The sequence below is a fragment of the Lipophrys pholis genome, assembly GCF_963383615.2.
Source record: "Lipophrys pholis genome assembly, chromosome: 1".
In the NCBI taxonomy this organism is placed as follows: Eukaryota; Metazoa; Chordata; class Actinopteri; order Blenniiformes; family Blenniidae; genus Lipophrys; species Lipophrys pholis.
In genome coordinates this window covers 30,271,208-30,294,905 of record NC_137635.1, presented here as the reverse complement: position 1 = coordinate 30,294,905, position 23,698 = coordinate 30,271,208, and the positions used below count along the sequence as shown (strand labels likewise).

The window sequence follows — 23,698 nt, the reverse complement described above, 5'->3', positions numbered from 1 at the left end:
CCAGATGCATCGCAAAACAAAAATCAGAACACAATGGAAAAGCTACGAATCTCCCATAAATAGATTTACTACACAAAATGAAATAGCTCAGGTCATAAGATGTTTTCTTTCACGGTTTCAAAAGCCTGAATTCAGAAATAACAAACTTATTTATTCATCAGTTTTCTGATTTTTCTTGTTCTGATGCACCGGAAACCGGATTCCCTCCCAAAGTGTCCAATCCAAGCGCCAGGGTGACGCCGGCGGACACTCGGGTGACACCCATCCTGATCAGCACGAGCGAGGAAATGGACGTCTGTGGGAACCTTCCAGACGTTTGTGACTTCAGGAGCTCCGTCGGCAGAGTTTGCTCCACAAACACAGAGACCGGTCGGAGGTGAAAATACTGTCGGTAGGAGCGAGGAGCGGAAACCTTCCCGGAAAGACGAGAGGAGTCCTTCACTGTGTTTTAGGAAAACTTGAGGATCAAAAAAGAAAGAGAGTTGCATTTAGCGAGCTGAAAGTGTGAAATGTGCCCGGGCGTGGCGGGACAGGGTGGAGGAGGAGGCGGAGGAGGAGGAGGAGGAGGGGGCGGAGCTTCCTCGTGAGTCTACTCCTCCTGCGGTGGCTGCAGTCACGACGGATTTGTGGTTTCTGGGTTTCTCTGCACGGCTTCCCCGCATCGCTGAGTTCGTTCGACCGTAACCACGCTACTTCGTCTAAAAAAACAAACAAAAAAACAAAACAAAAAAAACAAAAAAAAAAACAAACCTAAAGACAAAACGGGAAACGGCTGCTTCGATGTCGTGAAGGTGGTTTAAAGAATTGGCTTCTCAACGAACGTTTAAAAAAAAACTGTTTTGGTAAAATTCGGCGTGTTAGCCGAGTGTTAGATGTGAGCGGGGGCAGGAGTGTCGGAGGCGGGATGGATGGGGCGGAGGGCGGGGCTTAAGGCCGCTCCAGGGACGGCGTGTTGAAGCAGCCGTCGGGTAACGTGTTCTTGATGTCGTTGAGGTTGGCGATGTCGGCGCGGATCTCGCGGATCTGCTGGTCGTAGTCGGTAATCATCTCCTCCTGCGTCCGCGCCACGTCGTTCAGCTCCGCCAGCTTCTTGTCCAGGTCGCTGTCGGCCATCTTGCCCTTGGCCCTCTTCAGCGACTCGTCGATCTGGTTCAGTTTGCTCAGGTCCACCTTGTCGATGTTTCCTGGAAACATCCAACGGATGAATCTCACTTCAGTAGAACTTTCTTTCTAAACTCTGAAGTTCTGAATACGAGCCGCAGGACGACGAACTGGTTGAGACTCTCGCCTCACAGTCAATCGATCCCTGGTTTGATACCGGGCTCGGGTGCCTTTCTGAGTATTGTTGGCATTTTTTCTCTGAATTCTCACACTCAATCCTGCGTTTGAGGTTAAGCGTCCATTGTAAACCTATATAATGTATAATATATAACTAGAAGTGTTCTCACCCAGCTGGTCCATCAGGGCCGTGATGACCTTCAGCACCGTCTTCACCGTGCTCTTCGCCTTGCGTGCGTTGTCTTCAGCCTCCTTAGCGTTGTCTGATGCCTACAGGGAGGAAAAGAAGAAGAAGAAACTTTATTCACCGCCCCAAATATACAAGAGTCACAAAGAGTCTTCATGGATGGATGGATGGATGGATGGATGGATGGATGGATGGATGGAGTAACAGCATGAAGGAATATCAGTGCATAGATCTATGAACAGATGTGTGGCTGACTGATGGATAGACACATGGGTGGATGAATAGAACAGATTGAAAAGAGAGTGATAGATGGATGGAAAGACTAATGAAGAACTAAATATTAAATGAAATAGTTAATGATACATAAGGATGAATGCATGTACAGATAGGAGGATGAATGGAACTGACTGAAAGAATGGAGTGATGTTGGATGGACAGATTAAAGACTAATGGATAAATGAAAGATTAGATGGGTGGACAGGTGAGTGGATGAATGGAACATATCGAATGTATGGAGTCACGGACGGACGGACGGATGGATGGATGGATGGATGGACGGACGGACAGACTAATTTAATGGGTGGGAAACAGAAGTATAGAGAAACAAATTAAGTACTGGATGGATGGATGGATGGATGGATGACTGCATGGATGAATGGATGGATGGATGACTGGATTGATGAATGGATCACTGGATGGATGGATAAGTGGATGGATGGATGGAACACGGATGTATATAGAAACAAATGAAGTGATGGATGGATGGATGGATGGATGGAGGTGTCAGTAGATGGCACCTGAATGTATATATGGTCGACGTACGACAGACTGATGGAGTCACACCAGTTTTGTTTCCATCCAACCAAACCTGAAAGTCAAAGTGCTCCGTACCATTGAAGCCATCATCATGTCCTGGTCCGCCTCGGCCTTCTTCTTGGCCAGCTCCTCCTCGGCGGTGTCCAGCTGGTCCATCATGTCGCCGACCTCGTTGTCCAGCTTGCTGGTGTCCTCGAAGGCCTTCTCGGCGTCCTCCTTGGTCTTGGCAGATCCCTGCGAGGAGCCGGGGGATCTACGGTCAGCGGGAGGAGGACGCCGGACTGAGCCCACCGACGCAGCCGCTCGTTAGCATGCTTACCTTCTGAACGTTGCTGGCGATCCTCTCCGCCTCCTCCGCCTTGCTCTTGGCTTCCCGGGCGTCGGCCGCCGCGTTGCCCAGGGCCGCCTCCGCCTGCCGGGTCTTCTCGTTGGCGGCTATGATGGTGGCGTTGATGGCAGGGATCTTCTTCATGGCTTCCTCGGCCGCGGTCTTGTTGTCGTTGACCCTCCGGTCAAAATCTGGGATTAACGTACAAAACGGAGCAGAATCCCAGTGAGACCAGGCAGTAAAACGAGTTGTGTGATTAAAGTTTGAACATTACAGATTTGACAGACATATAAACTGTGCAGGTGTGTTTTTAACTGAAAGCTCGTACCTCTGAGGTTGTCCAGGATGCTCTCCGCCTCTCTGAACGTGGACTGGCCTTTCTTGGCCGCCTCCTCCGCGATGGCCTTGGCGGCGTCGGCTCGAGCCAACAACTGGTCTGCAGTCTGTTCCCGGGAAGGAGGAACACAACAAACTCAGACGTGCTGACTGAACTGCTAAACTTTAAAGAGTTATTTTCCGACATGATGCTGATCAATATTTTGTGACGGGAGGTCAACACAGGTTGGTGCAATGAGGTGAGCAAACAGAAGCGTGACCTTTGACCTTCCTGGCGGTGGGACGTGCAGGGAACCTACCTGCTGCTCACTTTTGCCTTTCTCCAGCAGCTTGCGGACCTCCAGCTCTTTGGGCTTCAGGTCTTCTCGGAGGTCGTTGTATTCCTTCTCCGTCTTGTCGATCAGCTTGTCGAGGTCCGACGCCTCCTTTTTGATCTTCCCGGCCTCGTCCTGGAATCAGACAGCGGTGAACGCTAAAAGGTAAACCCGACACTTTGAATACCCCGGCCGAACCCGCTCACCTCCAGGGCCTTGGTGTCGAAGGGCGGCAGGCTCGTCAGGTTGGCGTAGATCTTCAGGGCTCTGTTTCCGGCGTCTTCCGCCTCGGCCTGAACCTTGTTGGCCTGTTTCTCCAGATTCTTTGCCAGCTCCTTCGCTTCATTGTACCTGAACAACAACAACAACAAAAAAAAAGTCAGGCTCAGTTTCAGGTTTGTTCCACTTTGAGCCGACGCAGAAAGTCTCAGACACCGTGTGTGAATGTTAGGGGTGCCGTGAACTCTTATTGTGTCACGTTGTGAGGACGGGACATGGAAGGAAAACTGAGTGGGGCTCCAGGACGACAGCTCCAAACGTCTAAACCGGACCAAAGCCATGAAAACAAACTCACAACAACCAGATGGGATACACAACAAAGACTTCGCAGAAGGACGTGAAACTGAGTATCCACAAAGTGACACTGAAATCCAAAGACACAAAAGATTTCACCGACTGCAAGACAACACAATGCAACATCCAGGAAAATGATACTGCAACCACAGAGAAACCAACAAACAAAACAAACCTAAAGAGGCAAAACAAAGTGGCAAGTACAAGTACAAGTACAAGGAAACATAAAATAACCTCAAAGGTACAAAACGTTATTTTCAAATTAAAAAAATAAAACAAACTCATCACCCCAAATCATGCAAAGCATCCAAAAGTAAAAAAAAACGGTCAGAAAACCAACCAACAAAGGTCTGTGTGTGTGTGTGTGTGTGTGTGTGTCTGTGTTGCTGCTCCCCCTCCATCAGCGCTGCACCTACTTCTTGTTGAGCTCGTCGATCTCCTGGCTCGTCTTTCCTTCTCCGTCCAGCGTCTTCAGCAGCAGGTTGTACGCTTTGGTCGATGTGTCGTTGGCGTCTTTGGCAATCTTCTCGATCTGGTCGGCGTCCATCTTGTGCCTGCAGAGACAGAGCCACAGAGTGAGGAGCAGTGCTGGCGTGGAGCGGAGCTGGCGTAGGCGCCACATGCTTCAGCCGCCCAGAGTGGGCGGAGCCTCTTACTTGTTGGCCAGCGTGCGAGCCTCCTCGGCCAGTAGCGTCATGTTGTTGGGCTCTCCGGTGCCGCCCGGGGGCTTGATGTTCTGTGGGGGGGACATTGGTTCTGTTAAACCACAACCTTCGAGCTTGGTGGGTTGTCACGACGACATGCGACCCGACTCACCACTTTGCTGACGGCGTCCTTGGCCTTGTCCAGCTCCTGGCGGGCCCGGTCGATCAGGCTCTCGGCGTCGCGCACGCGGGTGCGAGCGCGGTCGGCCTGCGCGCCCGTGTCGTCCACCGTGTTGCGGATGCTCTGCAGCCGGTTCCACTGCGTGGTCAGAGTGTTGTTGATGCCGTTCAGGCGCTCCAGCAGGCCTCGGTCCACATCTGCAGGGTCAAAGGTCACAGACATTCAGCCGAACATACTGACCATACAAAAAAGCCCCCCACACACGCACGCGAAACGAGAACACAAAATAAGAACATAAAATACAAAATAACACACAAAAATCCCAACATAAGACACGTAATAAAGAAACAGACAAAAAGGGTGACACACGCACGCACGCACGCACGCAGGCAGACACGCACACACACACACACCAATAAGCATCATGACACAGTAAATAACGAGTGTGTCAGCCTCCAGACTCGGTGCACCGTCCCTCTGAATGCTGACTCGGCAGATTCCAGGTGCAGCCAGCGTTACCTTTGCTGGCCTGAGCCTCGTCCAGCAGCTCCATGATGGCTCGCTCCGCCTCCTTCAGCCGGTCCTCGAACGCCTTGTCGCTGACCGTGTCCTGACCCGAGCCCAGGTTGTCGATGAGGGTCTGCAGGTCGTGAAGCTTCTGCCTCTGCTGGTTCACCTGGACACGGACAGGGACACACACGCTTTGCTTGCAGTTCCTAGATGCAGCGCAGAGAGAGAGATACCGGCGGTGTCGCCGTGCTCACCTTGTCCCGAACCAGGCTGTAGCAGGACGGACACTGCTGGCAGCCGGGCACCGAGCGGTTGTAGAAGTAGTTCTCCTCACACATGTCACACCGAGACCCGACGAAGCCGGGGCGACACTCGCAGCGGCCGTCCTCCTTGCACTGGCCGGACTGGGAGCCCTCGGGGTCACAGTCACAGGCTGCAGAGGAGGAAGAAGCGGTCAGCCGAGTCATCCACATATTGAGAGTCGAGGCGGTTCAAACTCAAACGAAATCGGCGTCCTCACGTTTGCATCCGGACGAGCTGAAGCCGAAGAAGTTGACCTCGCAGCGCTCGCAGTGCAGTCCAGTGACGCCGGGCTGACACTCGCACTGTCCGGTGACGATGTCACACTGACCGTTGGTGGAGCCAATGGGATTACAGCTACAGCTGTGGAAACAAAAAACAAAAAAAACTAACTAATCAGATCCAAATCCAGCAAAGAAACGGTCACCTGCTGGTGGGACAACTTGTATCAAGTCGTCGAGGTTTATGGAGCTCAGTGTCGCCGACTTCCCCACAATAAGACCTTATTCACCCCCGTTAAAGAAAAGTACCCTTTCTACTCTATGTAACGGTGACAGCGTCATCAGAAGAAATCCGTTTCTGGCGGGTTTGAACTGACCGTTCGCAGCCGTTGCCGCTCTGCAGGTTGAAGAAGCCGGGCTGGCAGGCACTGCAGTCGCGTTCGGCCACGTTGGGGAGACACTGGCACTGACCGGTGACTTGAGAGCAGCTGGTCTGTCGGTCCACCGTCCCCAGAGGAGAGCAGGAGCAGGCTGAGGAGGACGAGGAGGAAGACGTGACTCTGATTCTCAAAACTAGCTGCGAGATGGACGGTAGCTCTTTTAATGCGGGTCAGAGTCTGAATCTTTAAAGGCCCCATATTATACAGTTTATCAACTATTTCTAATTGGCGCCAGAGGCCCAGCAGCATTGTATTCACAGTGAATTTCCCCAAATCCTGAATTTCCTCCAGTTTTAAAGTCCCTCCAGTGGCTCTACTGAGAACAGGATGTTACTGTGTGTGTGTGTGTGTGTGTCTGTCCATGCCGACTCCAGGCCCGTCTCAGAAGAACTTTCCGGTGTTTCAGATTAAGAGGTTTCCCCATTAACTGGAGACCCTTTAGTGTCCCTTGTTGCTGCTAATAAACGTTAAAAACCCGACAGAAATCTGGAGCCGTCCTGAAGAATGCCGTTTAACAACATTCATAATAAAGTCTCCAAGTGTCGTAGCTTTTGAGAGTCTTATTTGAATATATGACGTTATTAGCAACAACGATGGACGCTAAAGGAAGTTGGTCACCTTTTAACAGGGAAACCAGTTCATTTGAAACACCGGTACAATGTGCTAATATTATGGTGGAATTATCACTATGACTCATAAACGGTGTCGTTCAACCAGTTTGAACCAGAATGTGACCCAGAAGGAGAAGGCGGCTCCGAAAGATAATGAGTTAAAAATATTATGTCTTAATAAGTTACTTAGTTTGGTCATTCGTGTTGTTATAGTTACTACCACATAGCTAATGCTAGCTCCTGCTAACTGTTACGGTTTTTCATATCATACTGAATTTATTCAGTTTACCAGTAATCTTTGTAAGTTCTTATCTCCCTGTGGGAAGGTCAAAGTGAGTATCACTACCAGAGGGAGTTGTTATTTCCCTGCATGATGTCATGAAGGGAAAATCTCTCAATCAGCACACATTCACTACAAAGTGGAGCAAGTGGAGGAGAGGAAAGACTTTCCTCACTTCTGGGGCTTCATGTAGCCTATGAGGAAACATGTTCCAGTTAAAAACCATCAGAAAGTGAATTTTGCATAATATGTGACCTTTATCTCCTGATTTAGAACAGGACCAATGGATTCCAACACAGTTTGGAAGAAACTCTTACATTTACACTTTTCTGCAACGGTCGTGGCGAGGGCGTTTCCGAAGAAGCCCTCCTTGCAGCGGTCACAGAAGAAGCCGTCCGTGTTGTGGATGCACTTCAGGCACTCTCCAGTCTCGCGGTTGCAGTTGCCGACGGCGTTGGGGTCGATGTTGTCGCTGCACTTGCAGGCTCTGCAGGTCCGCACGGGGCCGTTCTGACCCAGCGGGTCCCCGAAGAAGCCGTCGTCGCAGAGCTCGCAGCGCTTTCCTGCGGACGGGGTGACAAGCTGGTGAGTTCTGATCAGGGTCGGAGCTTTGAGGCTGCCGGACCGAGAGCAGTACCTGTGGTTCCGGCTGGACAGTTGGTGCACACCACCTCGCGGACTTTGGGCACGACGGCGCAGGTGGCTCCGGCGGGACACGGACACGGCTTACAGTCGGACGATGTGCCCTGGGTTGCGTCGCCGTAGAAACCATCCTTACAGCGCTCACAGCTCAAACCGCCTGTGTTGTGCTGACAGTCACAAGCTCCTGGAAACAACCAAACGCAGACAGATGGTGAGGAGAGACGAATAAAGAAACTGATGACAAACACAGTGAACTAGTCAACTAACCAGCTAACATAATGAGCTAACCAGTACAAGTCAGTCTCAACTACCCAACTGACCAGTGGAGAAGCGCTTGAAAATAGATCAACAAAACAGTTCAAAAAGCACAGCAACAATAAGTATTTTAACCAAATGGTCAGAGGAACCAGTCACATAGCTGAAGGCGTGTTCACATTCCTCTGTTTGGTCTGGACCAGAGTCTCTTCGTTTGGGCGACGTGAAAACACCCAGGAACTCTGAACCGGAGCAAACAAGTGATCTCTGGTCCTCTTCAAAACCTCGGTCTTGGTTCCTTCACAAACGATGTTTCTAGTGGGCGGGGTGAGAGGATGTGACGTAGTGTGCAATGCATTCTGGGAAGTAAACAAACAAAGCTAACTGTGTGAATCAGAAGAATTAGATGCAGAAAGGAAAATATCTCGTGGAGTAGTGAGGAAGAAGTAGAGAGGAAGACTCATTGATATCTGCTCTGAAGAATATATATATATCGCTGTTGTTTGTGGCTACCCATTAGCCACGAGCTAACTAGCCTAGCCACCACATGCTAAAGCGGCAGGACTTCTGGTTTCGGTCCGGACCAATCAATGAGCCGTGTTTCTTCTTTACTTCCTCTCTGGTCAGTGTTTGTTTCAGGTGACAGCGCCCCCAAACCAGCAGCTGTTGTAATTGCGTGACATTTTCCAAGTGGTTTGGTCCGTTCTCTACAGTGAATGTGAAAATTCTCAGCCCCCACACACTTGACCACTCAACACTCACCGGTGTCCGGGTTGCAGGCGTCGCTGTGCCGGTTGCAGTTGCAGGCCTCACAGGGGCTGAAGGAGCCGAGCTCAGGCCGGGCCCGGCGGTATCCCACAGTGCACTGCTCACAGTGTTGCCCCTGGTAACCCTGAGGGCAGGTGCACTGCTCCACCCAGCGGGCCGGCAGGCCCGGGCCGCGTCTGGCCGTCACCAGGGAAACGTCATCCAGGTAACCGGCACCTAGTGAGAGGACTCGTTATGACGCCGAACCACTTTTTAGACCAGGGTTAGGTTTTCCCGTCTGAGTTTGTGGTGCCTACTTCTCTCGCTGTAGGTGCCACGGATTTTAATGGCCGTCAGGTTGTGGAGAAGTTTCTGGAAGTCCGAGTGGCTGATGGGCGGCGTCCAGGGATAGTCAGAGCTGTCACGGAGCCTGATCCAGAACCACAAGGTTAATATTCATCAACAAGTAAGGTAATCCAGATTAATAAATCAAGTAGATATAAAGAACGAGAAATATGTGAGTACTTATTCCAGATTAACAGGAAATAGTCTAAATAAAGTTGGAAAATTAGGAGTCGATTGAAAATCAAATAATTCTTCTTAAAACTGAAAGTGAGAATTATTACTGAAGATTAATTAAATATAAGAAGGATTTGAAAACAGATGCTCAGACTGTCACCAATTAAAAAGCAAGCAGAAACATATAAAATGTGTGGCTTCTACGCAAAAAAATCTCATATACTGCATGTAAAGTATCATCAGTTTTGGAAAATAGAAATTTGACATGAGAATTTAGTTTTAGTACATCTGAGTTAAAAGATTCTACATTATGTCAGATTAGAAGCAGTTAATGTTAAGTAGTTCTATCATGAAATACATTTTTACGCTTAACCAATAATCTAGATTACTTTATCCATATGTGCATATTATGAGTGAAACCGGGAAACTAATTAGTGACGAGAAAACAGATTATTAATAGATTTTCTCAATTGTGACCAAAGATCCGTCTCCTCGTCTCGGTCAATTCTCACAATTTAAATCTCCACAAATTCAAATCCACCATGACAACTTTTGTCCTGCCGCCTCACCTGAACACGTAGGTCTGCATGTCCTCGTTGGGGTAGGCGTTGCCCTGGGCGATGAGGGGGACGGCCACCCGCAGGTCGGCTCCCTCCAGAACCAGATCCTCGGCAGACAGACGAGCGTCGCGGCGTTCCACCCGGAAGTTCAGCGTGAGGTTCTGACCGTAGCTCAGCAGCCGGTTCCCCAGGAACTCCTCTGAGAGAAGGAGAAGGAATGACACGTATGATGACTAATGTGCTTCATCCTGGAAAGGCTGTAGGTGACAACCGTGTGTGTGTGTGTACCTGGGGCTACAAAGTACATGGGAAAGTAGTCATCGGAGATGAGGGAGAGCTCCTGGCTGCTGGGGGACCACTGGACCAAGTCGCTGGCTCCATCATGGCCCAGTGCCTTCCACTGCTCATCATCTGCCACACACACACACACACACACACACACACACACACACACACACACACACACACACACACACACACACACACACACACACACACACACACACACACACACACACACACACACACACACACACACACACACACACACACACACACACAATGTTAAAATGTGGTACTGCGGGGTTGAGTATGCCCTGCGCGCAGCCTGCAGGCGGCAGCGTCACCTCTGTTGAAGGAGGAGCTGATGGTGTGCACGCTGTAGCCGTTGGCGCTGTCGCACACCGACGAGTGCTGGAAGCAGAAGCAGGGCGTGCAGCCCTGAGGGTTGTTGGGGTCCAGGTTGAAGTAGCCCAGTTTGCACCTGCCAGACAGAGCGCGGGGCGTCAAGACAGAGCGACACGGGGCCCGAGAGGCGCGGTATCCGCCAGGCGTTGCGGTTGCGTTACCTGTCGCAGCTGAATCCCTCCACATTGTCTTTGCAGCGACACTGGCCCGTGTTGACGTCGCACTCCTGCGTGCTGCCGGACGGCGAGCAGGAACACGGCCTGGCGGGAGATTCACAATCACATTTTAAACGCCATCGCTGTAGCGTCCAGTCTGCTCCCCTAACAGAGGCGGCTGAAGCTTTCGAAATAATGCTATTTTTGTATGTTAGTTGGTGAATCGCTGTTGTGTTCAGTCTGCCCTCAGTCCTCTGTCATCACATAAAGACGGCCGAACAAACACTTTATCTTGAGAAATTCACTTTTTCTGCTGAGTATTGAAGAAAAAACATCTTCAGTGACCTCCACATTGAGTCCTGGATTACTGTGGTGTCCAGTCTGTCCTTAGACCCGACTACAAATTCAAACAGCCATTGGTCCTTAACATACTCTTCATCCTGTAGAAATTCAGCTCATCTTCTTCACATCATAGAGCCAATATGTAGGAACTAGGTAATGTCCACTGATCACTACAGCGTCCAGCCTGTCTTTAGTCCAACGTGATCACATACGGATGGTTGAATCAACACTAAACATTTATCATGTGTTAGATTCATCTCGTCTATTGAACATTATAGAAACAAAATGTAAGATTTAAGTAAAGTGCAGTAACAGTATGTGTGTTAGTTGCTGATTCACTGTCGTGTCCAGTCTGCACACACACGGTGGCTTAAATCCTAAAATCAGAGTTTATCCTTTGGAATTTAAGCTCATCCGTTTCTTCTTTGCAAAATGAATGTGAAAAACAATAAATGTAAAGAAAAAGAAACTCTTTGTTTTTGGTATTTCCAGCAGATGGCGCTCAAAGTCAACAGTTTTTCCAAGACAGGATCAGCTTGTGCAGACTGAACACTTACATGTTGTCTAGATTATAATCTGAGTTCTCTGGTGGGTATTTATGGAAAAGTGCAGAAACTGAATAGAAGACCACAGAGCTCTGATGACGTTTCCACATCACTGCACAACACTTTATCTTTACAATCTGTCAAATTTCACATATTTACTTACAAACATCTCAGTTAAATATTATTAAATAACAATAGATTAACACCTTTATATCAAGATCGCCCTGACACCTTTATAACCACTTCGCCCTGATCTTTATATCAGACAATAATGGAGGGATGGGGGTGTGGAGATATTTTATTGTTAAAAAAAGGCAGAAGAATGAATGAAAACTTCAGTGCAAAAGGGAAAAGGAAGTTGTTTGCCAGTTTCAGACTTTATATAAGATAAAGATCCGAGATATAAAACTGTAAAACGTTTTTCCGTTTCAAAAGCTTCATTGTGGCGATGAGTGATGCGATCAGTGTGTGTGTGTGTGTGTGTGTGTTTGGCGGTGTGTACCTGCAGCCGGCCTCCGTCAGGCTGTGGTATCCGGGCTGACAGCGGTCACACTTGTCTCCAGACACGCCGGGTTTACAGGCACACATGCCTCTGCTGTCGCACTGAGGAGACTCCGAGCCTGCGCACACACAAACACATTAACAAACCCTCAGACACCGCTGTCACCGGGGCGGCAGCTGCTTCACATTACGCGGCGGTTAGAAACAAAAACCACCACAGTGCCCACACACCAGCAGTTTCACCTTCCGCAACATCGAAAGCTGTTTCACAATCATCACAAGCCACAGTTCAACAATCCACCCGCTCCTCTGCAGCTGTGCTACACATCCAGACACCACCGGGCAAGGACCAGAGCAAAGAGCAAGGCGGCAACAAGGATGGAAAAATACCCAGAGTGGTATAGAGAGAGGAGTGACCAGACGGACACACAGCGAGTAGAAAGACGTCAGGGGACATGAGACAACCACATAGACATGCAACACGAACACAAAAAACCCAAAAGGCAGAAAAACAGCACATTGGAACCAGAAATGAACAATTAATCAAAACATTGATACACACAAACACTGACTACATGAAAACGGCATAAAAAGGTGGAGAAAATCCCAAAACACTAAAGATGGACGTGATAAATGTGACAAAAGATCATAAAGAATAAGAGGAGGGTGAAAGTTGTTTTCGTGCAACAGTAACAGCCGTTGTAAAGTACACATACAGATATTTTAATATCTGGATCATCGTATATCTCATAAAGGGAAAACCAGGACATTAACGCAGCGGGCACCGCCGACTCACCCACGGAGTTGCAGCCGCAGGGCAGGCAGCGGCTGCCGCTCTGGTCCCGGTAGTAGTTGCTCAGGCAGCGCTCGCAGTTCGGCCCGCCGGTGTTGTCGGCGCAGTTTCTGCAGTGACCTCCGTGACCCGTGGCCCGGTACAGCTCGGCGTCGAAGTAGCACTCCGCACTCTTCCCGTTGCAGTCGCATGCTGAGAGAAAGACGGGTGGTGGTTTAGGATTCAGTACGGGACAAGCAGGAGTGGCTTCGGGTCGGAAGGTCGCAGGTTCGATCCCACGAGTCCTCCTGACCATGGCAGCCGCCACAGTGTGTGTGTGTGTGTGTGTGTGTGTGTGTGTGTGTGTGTGTGTGTGTGTGTGTGTGTGTGTGTGTGTGTGTGTCTAACAATACAATGGAAAACGTTTGTGGCAGTGATAACAACACTGGAGGCAGCAGTAGCATTAGAACTAGCAGCGGCAGAAAGAGCAGTATGATGAGTAACCATAACAGTAGTAGTGGTATCAACATTAATCTTAACAGTAACCTGGTGGCAGGAGTACTAACATTAATAATAGCAGTTATAACTGGGATTGCGTTGACTGCATTAGTAGTAGCAGTAATAGTCGTAGCAGTAACAGACGTAGCGGTTCCAGCTTTACTGGCAGCAGTAATAGTAGAAGTCGCAGTACTTGTATTGGTAGTAGTAACAGTACTGAGCTGCACCAGAATCAGTAGAAGCAGCAGTAATTGTACAGGTACCAGTAACAACGTTAGTAGTAACAGAGGTAGAACTAGTGGTGTTATTAGTAGGAGTAATAGTCGAGGTACCAGCATTAGCTGTAGCAGTTACCATGGTGGTAGCAGTACTAGCTAAGGTCCAACCAACATGGATTTTTTCTTGGGTGCCAAAGCAGATTCTGATATTAGGAAATAAAAAGTTCTGATAACCAATTTAGCGGCGGATTAAAATCTTTTGAGCAGGGGCGACGCGCCTGCGTGAATATGCTGATTAGTGATGACGTGCATCGATGCGTAACATCAAAGATGGAGGCCTCCTGGTCAATGTGCGGGGCAGGGATAAAAACAGATGGAGAAAAAAACCCCAACCATACCCACATTCTTCTAAGTCTGTAAATATTATTATCCTCGCCAGTGAAGATTTTAAATGTCTAAGTGATATTATGACAGAGTACTTTATGTTTTTCACGACTTCACTCTGCTGAGCCGACTGCAGCGTGACGTGAAAGGAGTTGGAGCGTCCTCTACTGGATACGTGTCGCAAGGACGTCAGAAAAACTCCATAATCCTGCATTTTATTATTAAAAAATAATCGTGAACATCAGCGTCAATCGGCTAACTTTCAGCAGATTACTGATTATTCTCTAATGGATATAATCGCCTGATTAATGCTTTGGACCTGACTAGGAGCAGTTCTAATTGAGATAATACCTGCATTAATAGTAGTGTAGCTGTTCTAGCAATAGTAATAGAAGTAATAGTTGTAGCAGTACCATTATCAGTAGCAACATTAATTGTAGTATAGCAGTACCAGGATTAGGAGTAGCAACATGAGCATAGCAAAAACCAGCATTAGTAGAACTAATAGAAGTAGGACCAGTAGTAGTAGCGAAGCTGTTCCAGCATTAGTAGAAGTACTAGTACAGGTACCAGTAACAGCATTAGTAGGAGAAGTAATAGCATAGCAGTCTCAGCATTAGTTTAAACAGCATTAGTACAAACAGCAGCAGTAACAGTGGTGGCAGCAGTAACTACAGCATTATTAGAGTTAACCTCAGCAGTAGCAGTAGCAGCATTAGTTTTAACTGTAACGGTGTAGAAAGGTCACTATTTGTAAGAGTCTGTATAAACCCTGCATAACAAAGTGTTTCTGCTCCGGAGCAGCCGAGTTTAAACGAGGTGAAAACTCAGGCTGTACTTCAACATAAGACCAGGAGAGTTCCGGAACACTCTGTTACACTGCGCAGGTTTTCCTACACTGGTGGGAAAACACCGGAGGAGGGATTACGTCCGACTGTGGGAGCTGGAAAACAGTAAAATCCCCCCTCACCCACTTTAGTCATGCATCTGCACGGAGAGTGGACAGGAACTACAACTCCCACAATCCCCTGGGGCCCGTCGTGACTAAGAGGGCCTGAGATCAGTTACAGCAGCAGAAAAACACGAGCTCTGCAGCAGGTCAGCTCGCGCTTTTGTCCTGGGTGTTGTTGTTTGGGTGTGTTTACTGTACCGAGTAATAAGAGCAGCCGCTTTGTGCCACAAATACACGTTAGACTTGGAGGAAGTAAAAAAAACACACTGAAAAAAACATTAGTGGAGTCTCCTGAAACCAGAAAGCTACGCTTCAGATGTAAGAAGCATAAAAACACTTCTAGTGTTTTGGAATAGAAGCAGCAGCATTATTAGTAGCAGTAACTAACTAGAAGTAACAGAAGTAACAGCATTAGTAATGACAGCAGTCGTATTATTAGCACGAATAAAAGTTTTCTAAAGTAACATAAACCACAAAGGTAGCAGTACAACTGGCAATACCAGCATCAGCAGGAACAGTGGAGGAGCATTAGGAGTAGCAGTAACACAGCAGTAATAGAAGAAACTGAATCAACAGTTTTACTATGTTATTACTGGCATTAAAGTACAATAGCAGCTGCAGTAAAAGCAGTTGCAGAAGCGGTAAAAAACAAAGGTCCTGCAGTAACAATAGAAGTATCGGCATTAGTAAAATCAGTATCAGCATTAGCATTATCAGCATCAACATCAGTAGTGTCAGTATCAGCTGTATCAGCATTAGTAACATCAATATCAACATTAGTAGAGTCAGCATCAGGATTGGTAGTATCAGTATCAACATTAGTATCAGCAGCATTAGTAGTATCAGTATCAGCATTAGTAGTATCAGTAATCAGAGCAATAATAGAATGGTAATAGGTACAGACAGTAATAACACTGGGAGTAGTAATAGAGGTAATAACACTGTAGAGGTACTAGTATCAGTATCAGCAGTAGCAGTACCAGTAATAGCAATAATAAAGGTAATGGTAATGGGTACAGTCAGTAATAACACTGGGAGTAGTAATAGAGGTAATAACACTGGAGATGTACTAGTATCAGTATCAGCAGTAGCAGTACCAGTAATAGCAATAATAAAGGTAATGGGTACAGTCAGTAATAACAACACTGGTAGTAGTAATAGTGGCAGTAACACTAACATAGGCTGCTCCTGCAATAACGGTAGAGGTAGCAGTGCCAGCAATAGTAGTACCAGTATCAGCATTAGTAGTACCAGTAACAGCATTAGTAGTAACAGTAACACAGCAGTAATTTCAGTAAAAGCATCTGTAATAACAGAACTAGCACTAGTACTGATAGGTTAGTACTAACAAACGTTGTTCCTGCAGTAATGGCGGACGCTGTCTCAGTATCAGCTTCATAAATAACAATGAGATTCAACATATGATCAGATTTTATGAGGAAAATAAGTATATGACAATATGCGTGGGATTGAAATGGTTTGCGACGCCACATGCAGTTGGGCTGATGGAAGTATTCAGTGCGTGTGCAGCCTTACGCAGACACTCGTTGGCGTTGTCGGCCGTCGCTCTCCTCCAGGGCCGGTCGTTGTAGAAGGGCTTGCACACGTTGCAGTCGTCGCCCTCCGTGTTGTGCTTGCAGCTGCAGACCAGTCGTCCGCCGCCGTTCTTCACACACGTGCTGGCGTGGCCGTTACACTTACACCTGATGACAAACACACACGTCACACGAGGCTCACAGTGAAACACCAGGAAACATGATGCACATCTGAATGGGATACCAGCTCAACGGGCTCCTCTAGGTTGACGTCCATCACCACGAGGGGTGATGGAGATCATCGTAGCTCAGTCTGTGTTCATTTCTTTCAAAGAGCACCGAGACGACGACACGAGCGGCGCTTTTCCACTAGTTCCTCCTCAGCCTCACTCGCCTCGCCTCTCCTCCACTCAGTCATCTTCCATTGCAGTATAGTTCGTCCAGGAGTGGGCGGAGTCATCGGAGCTTTTCTCCGTCGTATATAAGTACTCACCCTGAATATGACGTTTCACTGTCCGGTGTTTCGGTTTCACTGGTGCCCCTGTTAACTGGTGCCTTCTGCCACCAGCCGTTAGCAGCAGCCGATGTTAAAATAAGACAAACAAACGGTACGATACTTTCAGCTTTAATGGAAATGGGGTTAAACGACGTTAACCGCATTTCCATTAAAGACGAATAGAAAAAAAAAAAAAGTTTGGAATTTGAAGAGTAATTTAGCATCGACTAATAGAAATGGACTGATTGGAACAGCTAATCTGAGACGACAACAGGTTCTTTAAACGGAGCATCATGATGCAGCTATGCCACCAGAGCTTCAGCAGGTGGGGAGCAGAAGGAAAAACTTTGTTCAAAACAACCGACGTCATACGACCTCTACAAAGTCGACGTCGGCAGGGTATGGCGGTTTACCTACAGCGCCTTCAAACCGGCTGTATTCAGTGGACCAAAGGTTCTGCGTCTGCCACAAGCAGAGCCGAGGAGCCTCCTGAAGCCCGATGGGTAACGCAGGAGGCTCAATCAATGCGCAGCTACCGGGGGCCAACATTTGTGATCAGGACGTGATGGAAATTGTATTTTCCTTTTGTTTGAGAGGCAAAACAACAATCGTGGAGATTCCTGGCAGTCTCTCTGGCACTGTGCTCAGTCATTGTTCCTGCTCCCGGCGAGTTTATTCTGCTGGAGGTGTTCAGTGGCGCAGCCCCTCGCTACAGGACCGGACTTGCTCGGGAGCCTCCTTCAGCTATTGTCTCAGGTGTTTCTTGGCACAAAGCCGTGGAAAAACTGACGGCTGGAAGGAAGAGGGAAGGCTTTCCAGAGTCTGCTCACCTGCACGACGCCAGTACAGAGAAGAAGCAGACAGAAATCAAAAAGCCGTGTCGAGTTCACCGCCGAGCTTTAATTGCCCGCAGATGATGATGAACCCTGCATTCCCCCATAGTCAGGTTGGATTGGCTCCGGATTCCTGCAGAAACTCCACAACAAATAACCCCGACGCCTCCAAACAGCCTCGCCTCAGAGTACACCTGCTCTTCTTAGACTCAACGTGGCCACAAGCCCCTCTGTGGAGGAGGAAAGGTTAAATCCTTCAGGTGCTCAGCGTCCTTTTTTTCATCCATCCGTCACGGAGCTCGGTCCGCCCCATTCCGGTTCCCCTGTAATCCAGCCCTGGCGGCCAGGAATTCCAGGAATGCTGGCTGTGTAATGGAAATCTGCTCCACATTTCAAACAGATTATGGCTGCAGAGGCGCAGGCTGTTTAACACTCTTGTAATGCCTGTCGAAAACTCTTCCCCCACCCCCACCCCCCCTCCTCCTCCGGCAGGAGAGGAAAAGCAGTTCTTATGTGGCTTCCCGTTCAGGCCACAGGGAAGCGGACCACACAGTGACACATCGGGACCTGGACTCGCTCCTCTTTGTGTGAGGAGGCTCCTGAAGCTCAGCCACCTGAAACGCCTTCACACTCTGATGTGTGCGGACAGATTCGTCAAGCACAAAGACGAACTTGATGGCAGGGGAAAACGTAGCTGAACACTTTGAAAAGCACCCAGGTGTGAGATTAAACTGCTCCAAAAATGTGATCCCATCTTGTAAGACACAAGTACAGACACATACATCACATGACGGGCTCTGACATTCCCGCTATTTGACGTTCACCGGGCGGCTGGAGAGTGAAGTGGACTCTCCCTCCGGGTCGCTGCTGATCAGAATCCTCAGCCTCAGACGTCTCTTATGAACAATTTCTGATCTCCTTCCACTGCATCTCCCAAGGATTCAGCTGGATTTTTGTCTTTTTGAAGCCATTCAAGAGCTGATTTTGTTGTTTAGCTTGCGTCGTAGCATCCCGAGGACAGAGCAGAGGAGAATATTCAGGAAAAGCAGAGGTTAGTCTGACTCGAGGTCTTGAATTACTTTACCTTCCGCCCACGGCGAAGTCGGAGATGGCGTAGTAGTAGGACTTGAGGACTTTGGGGTCGTTGAAAACTTCGTCTCCGAACGTGTTGAGTCTGTTCAAGGTCACTCTGATGTCTGTGGCCGTCACCCAGTCCTGCAGGAGACACAACAGGAACGCAGCGTTAGACATCCGGCCAGATTAGCGTGTGGTGTGTGTGTGTTTCAAGTTTCCATTTTTAAAGGTCGCTTCAAGACCACAGCTGTTGTTTCGTCAACTTTCCTCCAAATTAGATTCAAAACTGATGGTTCAAAGTAAACGGCAAGCCTCATTCTCAGCTTTCCAGCAGCAGGGGAGGTAAGGAAGGATTGTCTGAGGAGGCCTCGCCGTGGTGGGGTGTTGGCAAACTATCTGGAGACACTGAAGGAACATCAATATCCTGTGTAATTAATGCATAAATTCAGGTTGAGACAGAGAAAAACAAACCAGACAAGGCTTTATTTTGGTAAGACAAGTCTTTTGGACCATTTTGAACCCAGTGATTTAATAACCAGTTAATTTCCTGTTTAATCACCGGAATATAAAACCGTAAACATGTTTCATCAGTTGCTCACTAGACACAAAGAAGCATTAGGTCCTGTTTAGACGACACCGCCAGAGGCTACGGAGTACTGTTACCTCCGCCGTGGTAAATAGTTCCTTCTGCTCATGTGCGAGGCACAAACATGGCGGCCTCCTTAGTGGCAAGATTCCCCGTCTGTATTCTAGTTTTATCGTCCATACCTTCAGTTTTATATACTAAAGTCATCCAAACGTACTGTTTCCTCCAAAAACAAAACAAGCAACAGCGCCATCTCGTGGCCCGGCATGCTTACTACATGATTTTCTGTGTCTCTTCTTTTAAACGCTAAACTTTAACAAGTCGTTTTCACTTGAATCTGAGATTAGTCCAAGGCCACGTTTACACATATCCGGGTATTTAAAACCGGTGATACTTCACTGCGTTTGGGCCGCGTATTTACATCACAATCGTTGATTCCTGAAAACACAGTGGGTATTTGGAAAAACACTTTCTCCGTTTGCATCTAAAGAGGAGTAGACGGAGATTTATGTCACAATGAAACGTAATGTCCATCTGTGTGCGACCCGCGCTCCCAGTTTGAACGCTGTGATGAAAATGGGTCCAGAGAAAGCTGCTTGCTCTTGTGCTTTTATTTGTTTTATATTCTAAATATAATTCCACATTTAGGAGAAGCTCCACTTGTTTATCGGTCCAAACAAACGAACTGTTTCACGGAAACAACAGGAAATGTCTTGCGCCATTCATGACGTCGTGTTTCTTCCAGGATTCTGATTTGCTATCATGGCAGCATGCTTCTCGTTACACTGCCCCCTACGGGTTTGGCATGCTCATAGTAGCTCTGAATCAAGTGTATATGTGGGTGCGTATAAATTAAGTTTTTTTTGTAAATGTAGAGGGGGAACTATCAGTTTTTGAAAAAAAACCTGGGTACGTCTAAATGTGGCCCAAGAGCAGAATTAAAACTCCTGTGAAAGTAGTTTAACTTCAGGTATTATGAATCAAGTCAATTCCGTCTACAATTACCTCATGGAGCCTTCACTGTTGTTACTGTGTTAAATGTTATTCCTCACAGTTATTGTGAGAATGTTGGGAGCTCCAGCTGCTGAACCAGGTAAAGGAAAAACGTGTCTCCCCCTAGTTGCTACACAGTAAAATGTGATGGAGCTGAAACTCCAGGCTTAAATAAGTGGAATCCACCCTGTTTCTCTGAACAATGAGCAGGAAGTGAACGATCACAACTCTTATTTCCAATCATTCACCCTACAGCTGCAATGGCGAGTTTGGCTGTGAAAACACTGGCTGGACACCAATCTGCATGTACATGTCATTTCTTCCTCCCACTCCTGGTGTGTAAAGTAAAATTCTCACTGAGTTCAGCTGAGAAAACCATAAAGACGTGCTGTCCAGGGCTGTCTTTACATTACGAGATTCCTCCGATCCAAATCTGTCAGTGTGGAGGCGGTTTCAGCTTTCAGCCTGTGGGAAAACACTGACCAACACCACAGATATTCAATCTGCCACATTTTTGGAGAAATTAAATTTATTTCCTTGGCGTCATCAGACCCAGATGGGGACAATTACTCTAGGACACCTGCTCAGTTCAAGACAAAAAAATTTTAAAAAACTTCCCCGACCCTCCGCCTGTGTGAAAAGCTTCATGGGAAAGTGGGAGTGGACACCAGCGACAGCTTTGTTCGGTATCAGCAGGAGGCTTATTGAGTCCATAGGTTTTTGTTGAGCGTGAAGACTCACAGCAGCTGGATGAAGACAAACAAACAACAACGGTTCTGAACACGATGGGGGGGGGGGGGGGGGGGGGTGTAGGGGGGTCTGCAAGATCGATCGGCCCCGAGGGTGGTGTCTGTTCACAGGACAGTGGGAACGAACACGATCCCGACACCAGAGCTGCCAGCCAACAGGGGAAATAAATAGTCGACAGCTCGACAACATCTTGGCCTCCCCGACAGTTCTCTGTGTTCTTGGCCAACGTGGAAGGAAAAAAAAAAAACAAACAACTTCCTACTTCCACTCCCATGAGGAAATAGTTCAAATATCTGCCGACAGCCTGTTGGCCTTCTGTCAGACACCTAACCTGCTTCGACAGTCCAGGCCGATCAAATATCCAAATAAAAGGAGGTTTTGAGTGAAAGAATCTGAGCCCTCAGGGGTCAGATAAGCGGAGCTGGACTTCCTCTCCTCATCGCTCGGGTCAAATGTGCTCGACATTTATCTGCCTACTCAGGAAAACTTCCTCCTCCTCCTGCGACTTCTCACACTCACGTTAAATCCTCGTATAACTGCTGAGAGCACAAGTCTGCTCCGCACTCTGAGACCCGGGAGGGTTTGAGGTGTGAGCACTCCACCACCATCCTCTGACACCTCGTAAAAACCCCCATCCCACAACTTACTGTTAAAGTTACATTTTAGATTTGTTTGAATGTTCACTTCTTATCACGGCCTTTTAAGACATCATAAGTGGCTCTTTGCAGCGCCTCCATAGAGGCTCGCTTAACCTGTCACAACATTAAGTATACATAAACTTTTTTTTTTCAATTTTGCATTACAGATGCATTTTACAAAGGGACTCTAATCTCCCAGCTACCAGAGCTAATACTAATTTCAAAAATGGAAAGAAAAAAAAAAAAAAGCAAAATGATTAAAATTGTCGAAAATTTTAAATGACAGTGGAACAGTGGAATCGCAAACTGATTAAACACAGCTAAAAGACCCAAAAAGGTAACAGAAAGTCAACTTTTTAACCTTTTTTCTTTTTAAAAAGGTCTCGAGTCATTTGATGGTAAGAAACAAAGTCGGCTTTCAATCATAAATGTTGCAAACTCCTCCACTAAATGAAATAAAAGCCTCTTTAAACTTAAATGGCTTCTCGATCCAGAAGGATTAATGATATCAGATATCAGAACTGATGGAAATGTTCAAAAACCTTGTTGCTTTTCTTTGTAGAACTTAAGATGCAGAAGACCCTCAAGATGTTCAAGCAAATGTAAAACTTCAGAGCAGAACCACAGTATATCTTGAAGGCATCTTGGGCCCCGTTCACACGACAAGTGAAAACGCGAACGTGTATTTGTGTTTTCGATTCAGAAATGTTTCACGTTGACACTGCGACATTTTGACAATGATGTCTGTCTACACAGAAATGGCAGAAACAAAAGGAAATGCTGGAGTTATCATTGGTAACATACTTGCAGAAGATTTATTTACTACGGCCGACGTGCACAAGTGAGTAGCAGCGTTTTAAAAAAGTCTTGTCCTTCGTCTATGCAGAGATCGAGTCAGAGCGTTTTTAAAAAGCTCCACCTTGTGAGCAGTTTTTGAAATGTTACGGTGTCAGTGGCTCTGAGGATGGTTGTGTAAACGGACCCCCAAAACGCTACAGAAGTTTTCCGCTTTTAGTTAAGGCTCAGGCAGTTCCCTTTCATTGGAAAAATGCTATACTTGAAAATACATTTTAAAACAGTGACGCCAAATTAGAATTACTGGCAGAGAAAAGGTTCTTTGTTCACAGCAATGTGTACAAGTACTGAATACCTTCACCATAATTCTTTCGGAAATGAGTTCCTATCGCTAGCATAGTAGCCATTAGCTCATACCGATGCTAACTAGCCTGTCAGATCAGGTGCCGCTCTCATTCGCTTTGTATTGGACATTGTTTTTGCAGTTTTATGGGATTTCTTCGAAAGCGGTGAGCCGCTAACGCCCCAAAAGCTAATCGATTGGTCCTTGGATGATGACAAATCATTCCTTAATATTTTGTGCGATTTAAGTTAATAGCTTATTTACAAAGTTGGTCAAATACATACATACCAACCAATAAATAAATAAATGCAACAAGAACCTAACTTCCTGCCCCAACTTTCATTTGTGAACGCAGTCAGTCAGTCAGTCAGTCAGTCAGTCAGTCAGTCAGTCAGTCAGTCAGTCAATCAGTCAGTCAATCAGTCAGTCAATCAACACGGCCACAAATATAATCTTCGCCACAAACTTTCGCTGGCAAAGAGGGAAATCAATGATGACACTTGCATCTTTCATTACAGTAACTACAGAAAAGTTCCATGGACCAAAAAGTCCTTGTATGGACAGTCACAATCAAAAATGATTCAAAGACATAAAGTATGAAAGTACAAACAGTGAAAACAGGGTGTGCTTGATATTACAATCACCAGGATCAACACAATACTCTTGGCCAGTGTTGCTCTACGTATAATCAGGCCTCAGGGGGTTCTAGACAATCACCGATCACATCAGGGGGTCTCAGAGCTTCTTCATACTGGCCAGCGGGGATTGTGTGGAGTTATTTATCACCTAATAAATAACTCCAGGTTAAGAGATAAGGTGTTTTCCTCGTGACAGATCTGGAGTCAGGAAACGTCCAAGT

At 47.2% G+C, this 23,698-nt stretch overlaps 1 protein-coding gene across 1 annotated transcript in view; it reads right to left on the bottom strand.

Moving 5' to 3' along the window:
- Positions 1–768: 768 nt before the first annotated feature.
- lamc1 (laminin, gamma 1) overlaps positions 769–23,698 on the bottom strand; it is a 70,414-nt gene continuing 47,484 nt past the window's right edge. The window contains exons 3-28 of the mRNA XM_080461023.1: positions 18,745–18,875; positions 16,333–16,499; positions 12,769–12,957; positions 11,974–12,091; positions 10,591–10,689; positions 10,369–10,505; positions 10,031–10,153; positions 9,752–9,941; positions 8,981–9,093; positions 8,679–8,900; positions 7,657–7,845; positions 7,337–7,582; positions 6,066–6,219; positions 5,688–5,830; positions 5,422–5,600; positions 5,177–5,333; positions 4,649–4,854; positions 4,489–4,568; positions 4,249–4,386; positions 3,466–3,610; positions 3,245–3,394; positions 2,938–3,052; positions 2,601–2,800; positions 2,357–2,515; positions 1,449–1,548; positions 769–1,184 (exon numbers count right to left, since the gene is read on the bottom strand). Coding sequence (XP_080317149.1) covers positions 928–1,184; positions 1,449–1,548; positions 2,357–2,515; positions 2,601–2,800; positions 2,938–3,052; positions 3,245–3,394; positions 3,466–3,610; positions 4,249–4,386; positions 4,489–4,568; positions 4,649–4,854; positions 5,177–5,333; positions 5,422–5,600; positions 5,688–5,830; positions 6,066–6,219; positions 7,337–7,582; positions 7,657–7,845; positions 8,679–8,900; positions 8,981–9,093; positions 9,752–9,941; positions 10,031–10,153; positions 10,369–10,505; positions 10,591–10,689; positions 11,974–12,091; positions 12,769–12,957; positions 16,333–16,499; positions 18,745–18,875 — 4,107 coding nt within the window. The 3' untranslated portion in view covers positions 769–927. The remainder of the gene's footprint in view (positions 1,185–1,448; positions 1,549–2,356; positions 2,516–2,600; positions 2,801–2,937; positions 3,053–3,244; positions 3,395–3,465; positions 3,611–4,248; positions 4,387–4,488; positions 4,569–4,648; positions 4,855–5,176; positions 5,334–5,421; positions 5,601–5,687; positions 5,831–6,065; positions 6,220–7,336; positions 7,583–7,656; positions 7,846–8,678; positions 8,901–8,980; positions 9,094–9,751; positions 9,942–10,030; positions 10,154–10,368; positions 10,506–10,590; positions 10,690–11,973; positions 12,092–12,768; positions 12,958–16,332; positions 16,500–18,744; positions 18,876–23,698) is intronic.